This window comes from Barbus barbus, assembly GCF_936440315.1.
Source record: "Barbus barbus genome assembly, chromosome: 32".
NCBI classification, from domain to species: Eukaryota; Metazoa; Chordata; class Actinopteri; order Cypriniformes; family Cyprinidae; genus Barbus; species Barbus barbus.
In genome coordinates, this window is record NC_136760.1 from 12,219,080 (window position 1) to 12,236,464 (window position 17,385).

A 17,385-nucleotide genomic window follows, 5' to 3' on the forward strand; every position below is an offset into this window, starting at 1 on the left:
AATGTCACATTTGAACATTTTAACACCAAGTCTGGTAATATAAGTGCTCTATCAGCATCTAAATATTGGCCGTTCAGAGAAACACTCAAGATGGAAAAACAGCCCGTAGATAACAGATGCAGCGGGAAGTGCGCACAACCTAATGGATTGCATTTACGCCACAGCCAGGGTCAGCAGACACTAACACAAGCTGCATTAGCTTTCTCTAGAGAGGGAAAACTTAGCTCTTCCTCTCTATTAGTCCCCAAGACATGTGTGAGTGAGATAACAATAGAGAGAGGGAGTCTGCATCCACAGCACATGTGCTACAGTACAACCAGCTTCAAAATGCCACTAATGCACTTAGCATAATGAAAGGTCATTAGCGAGCGAGATGGGAAATGGAGGTAGAGGTTCATGTATTCATATATTAGTGGGGCCATCATTAATGCAAGCCTGCCGTACTCTAATTGAATTAGAGCCAGCTGAACGAGCCCTTCCAGCAGTGCGTGTGTGAGTCGACTTTGTTGACTTATCTAGATCCTCTTCACAGTCCTGAGCACCTGTGTTTGGTTCGCTGTGCACTCTGAAGGGTCTGACCCCGTCTAGAGAGCTGGGCCAGCAGAAGAAGAAGAGGCCAGACCGCCTCAAGCGGACAAGTATAAGCTAGATTTACCATAACAGATGCCTAAATGTGCTTTCACATGGAAAGTCGATTTTTGCATTTTCTGAAAATGTGAGTGGTACTTGCCCACGCAAGTTGCTGCTGGGATGCTAGGGTGTTATAGATGCTTGCCAGGGCATTGCTTCACAGCTGCTAAAGTTTCTATCTGAGTGGTTTTTAGTGCTGCTATCCGGCTTGCTAAGTACACTGTTAGTCACCTAAATCAAAAGAGCCAGTAAGAATTTAAAAAGCATCTCTATAACATTCTGAGCTCTAGATAAGGTTTTGCCTCCTTTAATGTAATTTTTTAATGCAACTTTTTCTCCTGTTTTATCAACTGCCACGAAAGAGTTCAGATTGCTTAGAAAATAACATAAGATATCATTCATGTATGTAGTACAAAAGGTGTGGGGAAGTTACCTTACAAAGTCAACACATATAAAAATATCTAAGTCATAATAGTGATTTCTGAAACCAAGGACAGAAGAAAACAAACAAAAAAAACTTTTATAACATGATGAATGGTACAATTATAAAATAAGAAAGATAAAGCATTTCTGCAATAATTATCATTGTATATACACTCTACTGTGTTATTGGGTTCTGCAAGTGAGTTTCTTTCTAACTTGGTATACGTTTGACTTCTTTCTCCCATCAGACATCCATAATCCATGCTTTTTAGAAAGCTGTGGAGAAGCAATAATGGATTTTTTGTTTTTGCTGTTGGAACAAATTTGCTCCCATGTAGCTCTAAAGAGGTTTACCCTGTAAAATAAATGTGCAAATACACTCCAAAGTCATCTGAAGCAATAGCTTTGTGAGAACAGATTAAATGCAAGTATTCAATGTCTGATAACTCAAAGACTATGATCAAATATGAAGCATGAAGCTGTGTGATATCAGATTCAGATGGACAAGCTTTATTGTACCTGACGGCTCCTGATTACGGCATGTTTCATTGTTTGCAGAGTGAACATTCTGATGTAAGAAAGTAAATCAGGGGAGTTAGGAATGACAAGAGGGACTAAATGACTATGGTTGACTATACTTTTAAGTGGTTTGAAGTTGGACACTTAAGACAGTATTCAAGTCTCATTAAGGTTTGAAATGATTGGCCTCTTTAGGAAATGTCAGCATGGCTTGAGCCGTATCAGAGGGTGTTCTCTGGCACAGTAGCTCTGCGCTTATGGTCTTGGCAGCTGGTGTTGTTGATAAAGTGTTCCTGTTGCTGTTGGGGTTGTTAATGAGTCTAGAGGCTGTCTGCTGTAATGAGGAAAGCTAGCGGTTAACCTGCACCCTGTCTGACCACACACTACCAGGGGCTTCCTGCCAAAACAATCAGGAAAACATGACAAGTGTACTGCTACATTACTGTAAAACTACAGCTAGACAACTGCTTTTCCTTTTCTTTTGGAGGCACTTACTTCGCTGAAGACACTATGAGCTGAGAGTCCTTGTACGCGATCAGGTAGGCCTGGTTTTCTGGATTGTGCACGGTTACCTGTATCGATAAATATCAAATTAAAAATAAGTTAAAAAAGATCCACTATGTAAAAAATAATCCTCTTCTAAATTGACTCAGCAGAGATAGACTTTGTTGTTCAATCTACAGTAGGTTAATATCAAGGTTAATGCAGTCTGTTTATCCTTTAACGAAAGGACTCCCTCTACCAAGTACAATAATCAGCTTTCCCTCATTAAAAAAAAAAAAGGTCTATAAGAATAAGGTCTAAAGCTATAAAGCTATAGTAAAAGATTAAATTGTCACATGACCAGAATCTTACTAACACTTAACTACACAACCATTCAAAAGTTTGGGGTCGGCAAGATTGTTTAAAAATGTTTTTGAAGCAAGCCTCTTATGCTCACCAAGCCTTCATTTATTTAATAAAACATTAAATGTATTTAATTATTACATTAAATATAGTAATATTGTGAGATATTGTAATTCAAAATAACTGTTCCATTTTGAAAATTAAATATTTAAAAATTCACTCATTAATCCTAATAAATAAATTCAATTATGGCAAAGCTGTATTTTCAGCAGCCATTACTTCATTCTTCAGTGTCACGTGATCCTTCAGCAATCACTATAATATGCTGATTTAGTGCTAAGTTAAGATGTTTGATATTTTTGTGGAAACAGTGATCCTTTTTTAATGATTTTTTGATTAATAGAAAGTTCGAAAGAACAGCATCTGAAATGGCAACGTTACAATAATGTTACAAAAGATGTCACTTTTGTATTCATTTCTTTCAAAAAAAAAAAAAAATCAGCTTACTGCCCCAACTTACATGAGGTAGAATGTATTTTATTGTAAAAGCCATATGAAAGCAAATATAATTCTCATTTTCATATTAATGCTGAAAAGTAAGTGGATTTGGATTGAAATCTTTGTATCACAAGCAAATGGATTTGCATGTTCAAGGACAAACAGTCTGGATTCACATAAGTCAACCTAATTCAGAGTACTTTATACTGCACGCGTTTACTTTTAAATTGCATATGCATGACAATCACAACTCAAATGCATGGATGAGACTTACACTTTCTAGAACACGCAAACATCTCTCAGCCCCCCACAATGACGCCACTAGGTTCTCCTTATCCTCTCGGCTCAGGTTCTCCACACACTCTTTAACTGTGGGGAAACACACATGCATGTTAAATCACTCTCACAAGTATCTTCTTATAATATGCATGCATGTGAAACCCAGGCAAATGGAATCTTCATGACATAATACAAAACACAATATTAACATAATATCAAACTTCTATAACAAATAACGGACAACAATCAGAGCTTTAATAATATGCAGGTAACTTTGGCAAATACTGAGCAAAAATAGAAGACCTTTATCTACAATGTGGTCCAGGCCTCCCAGAAGCCGGAGTTCTTCTTTAAACCAATCCCCCGCTCTCTTCGACGTCAAAGACAACAATGTCTCCATTGCTAAATGTCCCGACTGCCGAGAAAAACACAATGCGCAATCAGTTTCAAAGATATTATAAATGATACATTCAGCTATAATGACTCCATTATGCAAATGTAAAAGTTCTATTTGCTAAAAAGAACATTAAAACAAATGTAAATAGAGAAATGCAAAGAACACAACTTAATATAAAAATCTCTTGATCTGGCTCTGATGGCTAAAGCAAAAACATGAAAACAAGTAAATATTATAATAGTATAGCAAAGGGTGTTTTAAATGAATTTATGTATGAATATAGAGAAAAGTTCTTGGAGAGGGTTTTATCATGCTGTGTTTCACTGTGCTAACAATCACACAGGATGCATTATGTTCCGTCGGTGTATTTTTTAAATTGGTGGTCTATGTGCACATGCTCCAGTCAGATTTACATTTACCAGTGCATCATGTCTCTGTTTCTTGTTTTTTCAATGTCAGCATTTTCAGTACAATTTAAAAACAGTGCGTCAAGTAACAGCTTAAGTTTTAAAATCCTTGAATTCTGTTTCAGTCTGATGTGCTCCACCCAGCTGTTTTTGAACTTATCCTGTGAGAACAGCTTATAAAAACTACACTGTCAGCATCACGCTAAACCCTCTCTGAGAAACAACTTTTTTGCAACATTTGCCATGTTCAAATCTACTTGTGAGAAATCTGCATGATAATGAACACTACAGTCATTTTATTTATTTAACATTTCATTAGAATTATTGCACTATTACATAAGCACAAATCGAGAGAATGCATGGCTTGCTTGCAGATTTAGTTTAGCAAACAGCACAAACGTGAACACGGGGGGTGGGGGGGCAGACTGGCTGTATTACACTTTTATTTGAACAAAATATCTCAATAGATAGGCTATTACTAAATAGCAACTAATGTTTTCTGGGGTTTTTATGTTTTGTTTTTTTTCCCCCAGCTCATTAGCGCTTTTTCCATAATGTAGAGAGAGCGCGCAATCCTGGTTGGGAAGAAAATGTATACATTTAAGAGAAACACTCCGACTGGGGGATTTTTACTCCTAACATCTGGCAAGCGTAAACTATTCTTTAACACAGTTGTTGTGACTAGTAACAACAATACACTGACTGATACATTTTTGAAACATCCTTAAAATGTGCAACACAAGCAATGATGTGTATCCACTAGAGGGAGCAGAATCTGAACCTTTCTGACCACAAATGAACACAATCGCTCATCCACATGATCTATCACATTTTATAATAAAAAAAGTGCAAATCCTTGACAAGAAAGTTTGCAAATGTAAACAAACTAAAAAGATGTAAACAACTAAAACTAAAAGATGTAAACAACGAACTACCGCACTGAAACAAGAAACACCAGCCAATTACAAAGCACAACTGGTCTTGAGCTTACCGTGATATTCTCCAAGTCGAGATGCTTATTATGGACGGTTTCACAGAGTTTGCGAATCTTTTCTTTTACTTTGTTCATCTCTTTTGTCGTTAGCTGATCAGCAATGGATTTGTCCTGTTCTAATTCCAGCAAACGAAGCATTAGATCCAGACTGGCCCGATCCAGGTCCATGTTCAAACGGTCTCGGCTGAGAATGTACATGAGAGAGGCCGTACACAGAGCTAGATTCTGAGGAAAAGGGCAAGGACAGGAAGTACAATCGATTAGACATAAGAAATCAGACAGTGAATGTTTCTAAAAAGTCCAAACATCTTTTGACTTACTGGATGTTGAGGTGCATCATTGAGAGTTTTAAAGACCTGAGCCACTTTCCCACGAGCCCTCAGGTGCATCCTGAAACTGGGCATGGCACACCGTGTGGCCAAACTAATAACACTGCACAAAAATGCAACAGAATTGTAATGAGAAAACACTGAGCCTGTTGCAAATACAAATATCAGGCCATATTTAAAATATTGGAGAATGGTTAGAATATACACTGATGGAAATTTTCTGCACCTAAGGCAACGTGTGTTAAGGGGTTGACCAGTCTTCAGACCAGTGGCAAGATACTCAAAGTCATCGGTGAACTCCTGATTCTCGCCAAATTCCACCACGTCATTGAAGTGCTTCACGTGCTGAACAACGGTGAACAACTGTTGAGAAAGAGAAAGCCAGTGTTTAATCTCATGACGGAAATATTCTTTGATGAACAGTTTGGTCTTTTTAGTTTCAGTGAATATAAAGAGAAGGCTCACTTTCAGTATATAACCATTCACAATTCATATAAGCTTTATATTCCATGCTGCGAAGCATGCAGAAATGATCCAGGACTAACAAGAACTGCATGTTCCAATGCTGGATTGAATCTTTAAAAAAAAAAATAATAATAATAATAAATAAAAATAATTTAAATAAATAAATAAATATACACACATACATATATATATCTATATATACATATACACACACACACATACATATATACATATATATATACACACACACACGTATACAAATATCAGGGAACGATTGCAGAGAATTTCCAGAGTTGTATTATTTTAGATGTTTATAAACGAAATAATGGTTATATAGTAAGTGTTAATACAATTTAGGGTGCTTCAAAAAAGTGAATCTTGTTAAAAGTTACATGCGGTGGCCGAGCTGAGCATCAACCCGCTGAGTGAACTGCAATATGAAAGCGGCTTCACGAGACTGATGAGCATATAGACAACAGAGAGAGAATTAAATTCAATGCTTTTATTTCCAACATGCAATCATTCATGGCTGTATTATTTAATTCATGCAGAGTTACGTCTTTATTGGGAGAGGACTTGACGGATTATCTACGTGACTCCGACTTCACAAGACTAATAGACCACAGAGAGAGAATTAAATTCAGCGCTTTTATTTCCAACATGCTCTAATTCATGGCTGTGTTATTTCAGGCAAAGTTATAGCCTATCTTTATAGGGACAGGGCTTGACAGAGTATCTTATTTATCATATTTCTTAGAGCCAAGTTGCATAAACTACATATCAGGCATTTATGTAATACATCTAATTTGTGCATTAATGACTGTAATATTAAATAGTTTACTAACTACAGCAAATCAAGTACCTGCACGCCGTTGTTGTTGTCTCATCTCCCCTCGGATGCGCTGCAATTGCGATCCTGCACGCAATTCTCAAAACGCGTGTTTATCGGGAATCCGATATTACAAAACCGATATCCGATTATGGAAAAATGCTTAAATATCGGGAAAAATATCGCTAAATCGATATATCGGCCGATCTCTAATATATATGTGTATATAGATGGCAGTTTGAGTAGCCTATAGTTCTGTGTAAATGCATAGATAAACCGTGCTGTCAGCAACATAATTTAGAGCATGCCAGTTGAGAAATGCAATAAAATACAATGCTTGTTATATTCCAATATTCCAGAGAATATTCCGTGAATTAACATTATCCAGTGAATTATTCTTCACTCTTTAGCCTATTAAACCTACTAAAATTGTAGTTAAAAATGAAGTTGATATGACTCCTGTCCTTTATTTATTTTTTCCATTTGAAAACATTAGACTTTCTACGTTTATTTTGCTTACTGCTAATATTAGTGTTGCTGCTAAAGCTTTTTATAAATAAAATGTTTTTATTGTTGTAATACGAAGATTAAATTTAACATGACAGGGCTCTAGACTGCGACCAAAATGGTAATTTTTTGCGAGTTAAAATTTGACGTGGTCGCATTTGTATGAGTGCCTGGTCTGCGCTACTCCAAAGCGTCTGCTTCATACAGCGCACACTGCCAGCCGCAGCACATTATAGCAGGAGTCAGATTTCACTGATCACGTGAAGAGAGGTGCTTTCAGCACGATCGCTTCGTGGGTAGAGCCTGGTTTATACTCGCCGCGTCAGCACAAGCGCGAAGGTGCGCGTCGCAGATGGAGCGCAACGGAGGATTTTGTTTTCAAACTAGTAAAAGACCGCTTCTTAAACCAGAGAAGGTGAACATTCTGGTGTTCTTGTAGAAAAAACATGCAAGTCCTGTCAGCTACAGCCAGTTTAGTTTTACTTTTCTTTTTGTTTTCGTTTTGAGAAGCTTGTTATCTTTGCTGTTTACCCCACGTTACACTATGGAGGCTTTACTTAATTTAAAAAAAAAATATTAATATTTATTTGCTTCCTAAATGTTTAATTTGCTAAATATTCTGTAATATACTCTGTATATAATACAGCATGTGATGTGTCCTGTGCCATGCCTCGTCTTATTTGTTTTTGTTAATAAATGTTATGTAAGCTAGTTTGTCATTGTCAACGTACTGTTTTATTGTTGTTGTGCTTTTTAATTAAGAATAATAATGAATCCATCTTTTGTTTTAGTCTTAAAAATGAAAGGTGTATAGATATAAGCAAAACAGACAATTATCTTTTCTTGTAAAATGTGACACCAAGATTGCGCATTTGAAAGTGAACGAAAAAAGGAATTCCTGTTCACAAAATTTAAAATCACAAATAATACCGATGAAAAAGAACGAGCTGAATGTTGAACACTTTCATTACCATATAACTATACACTATGATAAAAGTTCATCAGCATGCATTAATTAATCAAATGTTCAAATGTGCAAAAACAAAAAAAAGTAATTGCAACCAAATTATGTGCTCGTGCGAGAACTGGAACTGAGAAAGTTAGTGCAAAAGTAAGATCAGTGGGAAGAATGAGTCTAGAGCCCTGCATGAAAGACTGCTAATTCTCAAAACATTTTTTGTTAAGATGACTGAAAGGAGGAAAAACCAAAGTGAAGTATGGACTTGCTTCACGCAGTCATTTATTTACTTTCTAACAGTAAATAAATATTGGTTCTGCATATCGGTTATTGGGCACATAAACATACAAATAATTGGTATCGGTTATAAAAAAAATAAAAAAAAATAATCAGTATTGGTCGATCACAAATATATATATACACATACATACACATACATACACACACACATATACATATATATATAATCTGTTACACTTTTAATACATGTCTATGTGCTGCGCTAACATTTGAACTTTAAGCACAGTGGATAAATGGCCCGCGTGTTGCGGTTGAAACGACTTTCGTTCCGCTTTTGGTGCATAAACATTATATCGAACATTCATAGACCAGCCCTACTGGAATTGGTACAAACCACAAAAATGTCTAATCTAATTACTGTCATATTAAAAATAATAAATAATGATTTAAAAGTCAGCTGCCTGAAGCAGATTAAGTTTCGTTCCACACGGCGCGCACAAAGAAATGTAATCTCACGAAGCCAGCAAATATTACGTTACACTTCACTTTTCATTATTCGTTGATAATGTTATCCTGCAGTCAAACATAAAGACCACAAAACAGAGTTATAATAAAATGAGGGTGGTCTGGAAACAATTCGAACGGTTTACAGCTTGCAGCTTAGATGAAAAGCGATTCAATGGGCAAAGTAAAAGGTGAGGGTTGTAACGTAGGTGGGCTTGAACAACTGTTTAACACCCACAGTTAGAATTACTCCACAGAACATCAGTGCTTTCTGGACCCCAGCAAAAAGATCTTTTTGTATAACTATAATAGTCCTTATGATCATGCCAGCATTTTCAATATGCTGCCACTGAGACTTTCAAATTCAAAATTCATTGAAAAACAGCTGCAATACTTTTTATGCATATTAAGATTAAAGCTTTATGCCTTTATTATTGGTTCCATGCCACTGACTTTCAAATTGAATTGGCTCCTGCTCGGGCCTTCAGTATAAAGTTGCCAAATATTCAAATGTATAGTGCATTACAAATCATTTAACTCAGCAGTCTCTGTACTTAATATAAATTAGCCATTTTTTTTCAGAAGTGATGGGGGGAAAGAAAAAAAAAATTGGAAAATTATCATTTTTATTTCCAAGATAATAACTAAATATCACTTACTGAATTAAAGTGACAGCAAGCATACTACATCCAAAATGTTTAATACTGCATTGTGTATCATGCGGTTTTGAAAAAGTAGTAGCTCATATGCATGATTTGCACGGTAAGCAGCGAGGTACTGCGTGTGTCAAATCAGATGGTGTTGTGAAGTGTTTGCACTCACCTCCTTATGTTCTTTCCTACATTTGAGTGCAGTGACCATGTCCTGGTAAGGTTCTGTGGGGACAGTGACGGACTTGATGACTTTGGGAGGAGGAGCTGGAGCTTTGAACACTCCATCGTCCTTGTGAGAGTTCGACTCTTTACTGCCTCCCGATGAAGCAGCCTGTGCAAGAGCAACAACTCGGAATTAAAGCATAACAGAGCTGATTCACATATAGCTGCCAACAACTGACCCACTGCTGATTATGTAACATGACGACTAAAGATAGTGCTGCAGAACATTATAGATTAATCATGCTGCAACTACTAAAAGGCCAAATCCACGACCAACAGCAACGCTGCTAAATAAAACACTCCTAAGATGGCCAAGCGCCAATACACATATTGAATAATGCAATGTTTAGAATACTCTAATATCTGTGATCTTGTTTATGGGAACAGTAGAAATGGAGGCACTGCGCTAATGAGAATCCTTACAAACAGTTCAAGTGAAGTGTAAGCATGTCTGCCAGTGTGCATATTATTACAGTGGGCTTCACAGGTGGCAACAGATGCAGGCCTGCTAAGTTGTATGGGATTGATTGATTGTGTTTGGATGGCACATGTAGAGAGCGCGGGAGAGGCTGCTAGTTGGAAAAGAAGTGCATAATGGGGTCGTGTTTGAGGCACATCAAAATACACTATTTACTTTAATATACATTCCTGCTTTAATGGTGAATGATTCATCAGGGTCAGTTAGACTTGTTTCGGAATCTTTCAACGAAATGTAATAACTTGCTTCACCACCGAAAATACTTCACCTAGGCTGCACCAATCTATTGGTTAATGTTAACCAAGAGCATAATCAATAATGGTTGAAAGCTTTTCAAACATTTTCATAAAAAAATGTGTCAAATGGTATGACGTAACGAAGCCTTGTTTGTTGAAATCAGTTTGATATATGCTCCGAAACAGTAATTTGAAAAAAAAAAAAAATTGCAAAAGAAGCTTTAATTCTTTGAAGCTTCTTTGAAGCTTTATTAAGCAGGGTTTCGAAAGAACCCATTAGAAGTCTACCGATATGGCTATTTCTCTGGCCGATGCTGATATTTAGAAATCAGGGCAGCCAATGGCCGACATATGATGCCGATTTTTTTGGCCGATACATTTGGCCAATTTTCTTTTTTTTCCCCCCTTCACCTCATAAAAGAGAGTTTGAGTAAATGTTTATTGCAGGGTACAAGATAGTAATAATACATGGCTCAAAACTTAAGCTCTTGGAAGCTCGTGTATCCACTGGACACAAATAGCGTATATCAGCCGCACCACACGCATACATCTTCTACGTTCTTTGATGTGAATGAAAACAGCGTATCTGTGTGGTGCGGCTGACACAGAACAGCATACGCTATTTGCGTCCAGTGGATATTCTCCAAAATGGTGCTACGGTGATGCAGATGAGACGAATTGTTGAATAAAGCCATTATTTTTATTTTATTTGCGTACAAAAAGTGTTCTCGTCGCTTCATAATGTTCAGATTGAACCACTGATGTGGCAGATGGACTATTTTGACAATGCGTTTCATACTTTTCTGGGCCTTGACAGTGTTATTAATTTGGAAGTGAATAGGGCAGTCACAAGCCTCCGGGTTTTCATCCAAAATATCTTAAATTGTGTTCTGAAGACGAGCAAAGCTTTTAAGGCTTTGGATCGACATGGGGGTAAGTGATTAAATTGACTAAAGTGACTAAATTTTCATTTTAGGGTGGAGTAACCCTTTACGATATCACTGCTCAACGTCTCTCACACTGGGGAGACACCAAAGCAAAATGTGCAAAGTGGCATCAAAGAGGTCAGAGTTTTTACACAAAGGTGACTATAAACATTGTGGTGATAGCATGAGAGGTGCCTGTGCTAAAGGCGCTTTCTAAAGTGGGTTGTGACTGCGTGTAGGAGTGTGTAGGGTTTGGTCGAATATACTGTGTTTGGCGTTGTACTCACTGGAGGAGCCTGAGATCGTGATGGAGGCATGGGCAGCAGCTCTTCTGGCTCTGGCTGGTTCCAGTGTCTTGCATTATACACAGCTTTAGTAGGCGACTGCAAAAAGAACAGGCAAACACTGTTACACTGAGGGCATTGTAACATAATTTTGGGGTTCATTAGGTTGGCATGGCTTGCATCAAGAACAAAATCCATTTTGAGACTGAACAGAAGTACCAGTTTACCTTACATCAGTTTCACTGAAAAAAATGTAGCACATATATTTACCGGTGGTCCTTAATTAAGGAGCTGGGGCCCTAAGGGGACCCTAATTATTTTAAAAGCCTGACTTCTAGACCTGGAAACGTCATGTAATTTTTAAAATGCCATGGGCACTTTTATAATGAACATACATTTTTCTAGTCTGCCAAGCGCTAAAGTATTTTATTTTTACTAAAACATTTTGAAAAATCCTTTTCCTTATTTCTTCAAATTACAAAAGGGGAGAGGGGGGTTGAATATTGTTGTGAACCACTGATGTGAGTATTTGAATTCAAATAACTTTGTGAATAGACTTGAATAAGTGTTAAAGATGGCCTAAGATGGCAGCGCGCGCAGTCGCAGCAGCTTCTCTCTCTCCCGACAAACCGGTGTTTTCGTGTTTTTTGTCTTGTAAGTCGCAATGTTTTTGCACATCTTTGTCTCGTCTACCTGTCTTTAAGCGCGCATACAGTCGTGAGTTTCTGCTCGAAGTCAGCAGAACCACATTTTTAGAGTTAAACTCCGCGCACACTGAAGAGTTGCGGAGGCCTTCTCCATCACCGACCCCCACTACTGCATCTCGCCCACAGCGGAGGCGCTACAAGCGGCGTGAGAGGAAGCAGAAGAGGGGTAAGCGCGGAGATATCCGAGCTAGGCTAGCGGCCAACCCACACAAGCCAGCTATCCCCACCATCGTACTGGCGAACGTACGCTCTTTGGACAACAAACTGTACTACATCCGACTACTCCGCTCGACTCAGAGGACTGTAAGAGACTGTTGTGTTTTTGTGTTTACGGAAACATGGCTTAACAACAGCGTACCGGACTGCGCCATACAGCTTGACCAGCTAACATGCTATCGAGCTGACAGAGCTCTCGTCGAGGGAGGTAAGATCCGCGGCGGGGCTTTGTGTTTACATCAATGATGCGTGGTGTCGCGACGCTGTTGTGGTCTGCAAACACTGCTCACCCCTGGTGGAGTTTATGATTATTAAGTGCCGGCCGTTCTATCTACCGAGGGAATATTCAGCCATACTGCTCGTTGCTGTATACATCCCTCCCAGCTCCAGCAACAACAACAGGAGTGAGGCACTAAATGATCTGTACCAGCACACCAGTGAGCAGCAGACAGCCCACCCAGATGCTTTTCTTATCTTGGCTGGGGATTTCAATCACGCAGACTTAAAGAGTGTGTTCCCAAAAATTCACCAACACATAGACTTTCCAACAAGGGGAAAAAACACTCTGGACTTTGTTTACACCACCCAGAGAGGAGCTTACAAGGCCCTCCCCCTCCCCCACCTCGGAGACTCAGACCACATCACTGTCATGTTAATGCCTGCATACAGACCGCTCGTTAAAGTCACCAAACCAGTTCACAAACAGATTCAAGTGTGGCCGGAAGGGTCGTCAGAGGCACTTCAAGACTGCTTTGACACCACTGACTGGAATATGTTTAAACAGGCTGCCACATACAACAATACTACAGACCTCCAAGAGTACTCAGAGACTGTTACTGCCTACATCTCCAAGTGCATTGATGATGTAACAGTCACAAAGTCCATCACTGTCCGGGCCAACCAGAAGCCGTGGATGACAGGGGAGGTCTACAGACTTCTGAAGGCTCGGAACGCTGCCTTTAGAGCTGGAGATGAGGAGGGCCTGAAGACAGCTAGGGCCAACCTATCCCGCGGCATCAAAGAGGCCAAGAGACAGTACTCCAGGAGGATAGCCCATCGTTTCAGCGACAGCAGAGACACGCGGAGCCTGTGGCAGGGGATACAGACCATTACGGATTACAAGCCCCCACCACAGACCTGTGACAACACCATCCCCCTGCTGAACGAGCTGAATGCCTTCTTTGCTCGCTTTGAGGCACAAAACAGCACCACTGCACAGAAGACTCCACCTCCTCCCGGCGACCAGGTGATGACGCTGTCCCCGGACAGTGTGAGGAGATCCCTCAGCAGGATCAATGCACGCAAAGCTCCGGGTCCTGACAACATTCCTGGGCGTGTACTGAGAGACTGTGCAGTGGAACTCACTGAGGTCTTCACAGACATCTTCAACATCTCACTAAATCAGGCTGTTGTCCCCACATGCTTCAAAGCTACCACCATCATTCCAGTCCCTAAGAAGTCATCTCCATCCTGCTTCAATGACTACCGTCCAATAGCACTCACTCCCATCCTCATGAAGTGCTTTGAACGGCTAGTCATGCACCACATCAAGTCTGTCCTCTCCCCCTCCCTGGACCCCTTCCAGTTTGCATATAGGTCCAACCGCTCGACCGATGATGCCATCACCACTGCCCTCCACCCAGCCCTCACACATCTGGAGAAAAAAGACTCATATGTCAGGATGCTGTTCATAGACTTCAGTTCAGCATTCAACACAATCATCCCTAAACAGATCACTCACAAACTGGCCCAGCTGGGGCTCAATACCTCACTGTGCAACTGGCTGTTGGACTTCCTGACCGGGAGACCTCAAGCAGTACGGGTCGGCAGTAACACATCCAGCACCATCACACTGAACACTGGGGCCCCCCCAAGGATGTGTGCTGAGCCCCCTCCTCTTCACTCTGCTGACCCACGACTGCACACCATCACACAACTCCAACATTTTCATTAAGTTTGCGGATGACACGACTGTGGTGGGTCTCATCAGCAACAGAGATGAGACAAACTACAGGAGCGAGGTGAGCCGCCTGGCCGGGTGGTGCAGTGACAACAATCTCTCTCTGAACGTGAAGAAGACGAAGGAGATTGTTGTTGACTTCAGGAGAGTACACACTCAGCATGCCCCTCTGACCATCAACGGTGCGACTGTGGAGAGAGTGAGCAGCACCAAGTTCCTGGGTGTGCACATCACTGAGGACCTCTCCTGGACTAACAACACTGTAGCACTGGCCAAGAAAGTACAGCAGCGTCTCTACTTCCTCCGCAAACTCAGAAGAGCCAGAGCCCCGGCCCCCATCATGTGCACCTTCTACAGAGGCACCATCGAGAGCATCCTGACTAGCTGCATCACTGTGTGGTATGGCGCTTGCAACGCATCCTGCCGCAAGTCACTTCAGCGCATAGTGAGAGCAGCTGAGAAGATCGTTGGTGTCTCTCTCCCCTCCCTCCAGGACATCTACAGCACCCGTCTCACCCGCAAAGCCCTCCGCATTGCAGGCGATCCCACCCACCCGACACACATCTTCTTCAGTCTGCTGCCATCAGGGAGGAGACTGCGGAGTCTCCAGGCGAGGACCAGCAGACTGAAGGACAGCTTCATACATCAGGCTGTCAGGAAGCTGAACTCCCTCCCGTCCTTGCCCCCCCCTCCCCTCTTTCACCCCCATTTAACACAGCAACACACTAGGAACTCTGACTCTGTGACACCCCCCCCCCCCCACCGACCAACAAACTGTGACCGGCACATGTCACTTGTGCAGCATTGGCTGATCACTACCCATCCAACATTGACTGCAAATTACCTCTTCGGATAGTCTGACAAAAACTATCCGAACAGTCACTTCGACTTGTCACTTTAACAGACTGATAAGCTCTTCTTGCACTACACTCATAACAAAACAAAACATCTGCACAGTTTTGTTTTTGTTTTTGTACATTCAACTGGTTTGCACTCCATCTATTCTGCCATGTGCCTTATGCACTTTATCTATCTCTCTTGTTTTTATTTTCTACAATGTCCTCAGACTGATAAGCTCTTTTGCACTACAAATATATCTACACAGTGTTGTTTATTTAACTGGTTTTGCACTCTATCTGCCATGCGCCTTATGCCACTTTATCGATCTAATTCTTATTTTTTTCTACAATATCCTCATTTGTATAATTGTATAATTGTATAGTTGTATGTACATATGTTTAAACTGTATTTATCTGTATCTGAACGTGTTTAATGTTAACTGTATGCACCAAGGGTCTGAGAGTAATGCAATTTCAATTCTCTGTATGTATGTACTGTACATGTGGAAGAATTGACAATAAAGCTGACTTGAACTTGAACTAAAGGGGTCATGAACTTAGAAACCAAAATTTCCTTGATCTTTTCACATATAAGAGGTCACTGTACTACAAAAATATCCTGTAAGTTTAAGAACTCAAAACTTTCTCATAGCCTATCACTTTTTAGTCAAAAAACAACTTATATTGAAGCCAGTCTGCCATAATGACAGCTTGTGGAATGTACCACACTATGATGTAATAGTGTGGCTAAACACCTCCGCAACAGATGATCAACACCTGCTTCTACATCGCTGCCTGTTCAGCCCCATGTTTATGGGAGAGGTGAACACGCAGGTCTACGCAGAACTGATCAGAACCTTAGGAAAGAGTGGATGAAATTAATTTTTAATGAAGTTCCAGACAGCATCAGTAAGAACTTGGTCCTTTGTTCATTTCATTTTTCCGGATTCGTTTACAAACAAGGCACAATTCGACGCAGGATTTTCAGAAAGATTTTAACTAAAAGATCATGCTGTGCCGACTATATTGGATCCAACAGTAAAGTCGCAATACACAAGTCTGAGTAACTGTTTTTACTACGTGGTCACTATTGCTCTGTCTGTTAAACAGAGCATTTGATAGGAGTAGCCTATATGATATGTGGTTTTAACCTAAATGACAGCAGTGTCCATCTGTCAAGGATGTAGGCTGTCAAACACAAGCAGTAGCCAATCATTGCAGTTGGCATTTACTTGCGAGTGTACAATTCGCCAGGCCTATTCAAATGAAGCGTTCTGATGAGAGGGGTCAAAAACAGGACAGAGAATAGCCTATTCTAAATTATGATGTTTTTTGATGTAAAAGTCTTGTACGCTACGCTCTCTTATAGACCATTTTCTGTGCCTTTCCGGGTGTCCACAGATCACGATAAACTAAGGAGAGTGACAGCTTTTAATAATTTTTAAAGAAGTTTGCAAATGTGATATTGATTTAATACAAGTTCAATAAACATGAAGTTAATATTAAGTGACTTACGTTGTCTGACTATAACACCACTGCCTGTTTTTTGGCCATTTCATCAAGGAAAATAGTTCCAAATGAAGTAACAACTCAGTTAGTGATTCATGATAACCCATTCATAAAGACAGTCACTTCCTGAGCAAACCAGCTGTTTGAACGAATCAATTGAATGAATGATTCAGTGATAAAATTAGTGACTGGCCGCCACCAGCTAGCGGTTTTAGTTTAATTTTTAATGTATAATTTCAGTTATTATAATTCAGTACCTATCTATTATAGTTACAAAACTGTTCAAATTAAAGCCCTGTTAATTTAATTTGTATCTTGTTATTGTTTTTGCTATTGATTGTCATTCATTTATTTGCTCTTATGTTATGATTTACTATTTGTTCAATTCTGAGTGCACGCGATTCTTGGGTGGGAAGGGGGCGTGGTCCATGGGAAATAGTCCTGCCACCACAGCTGGAAAAAATCCTAGAGGAAACACAGAAATAGTTTAATTTTTATGAATTTGAATTCTATGACTTGTGATTTAGCTA

General features: G+C 39.9%; 1 protein-coding gene across 1 annotated transcript in view; it reads right to left on the reverse strand.

Moving 5' to 3' along the window:
• LOC306852421 (wings apart-like protein homolog) overlaps window positions 1–17,385 on the reverse strand; it is a 56,871-nt gene that overhangs the window by 17,828 nt on the left and 21,658 nt on the right. Inside the window, exons 6-13 of the mRNA XM_079389210.1 lie at window positions 11,628–11,723; window positions 9,648–9,809; window positions 5,549–5,685; window positions 5,314–5,425; window positions 4,991–5,218; window positions 3,499–3,610; window positions 3,191–3,285; window positions 2,068–2,144 (exon numbers count right to left, since the gene is read on the reverse strand). Of these exons, the coding sequence (XP_079245336.1) occupies window positions 2,068–2,144; window positions 3,191–3,285; window positions 3,499–3,610; window positions 4,991–5,218; window positions 5,314–5,425; window positions 5,549–5,685; window positions 9,648–9,809; window positions 11,628–11,723 (1,019 nt within the window). The remainder of the gene's footprint in view (window positions 1–2,067; window positions 2,145–3,190; window positions 3,286–3,498; window positions 3,611–4,990; window positions 5,219–5,313; window positions 5,426–5,548; window positions 5,686–9,647; window positions 9,810–11,627; window positions 11,724–17,385) is intronic.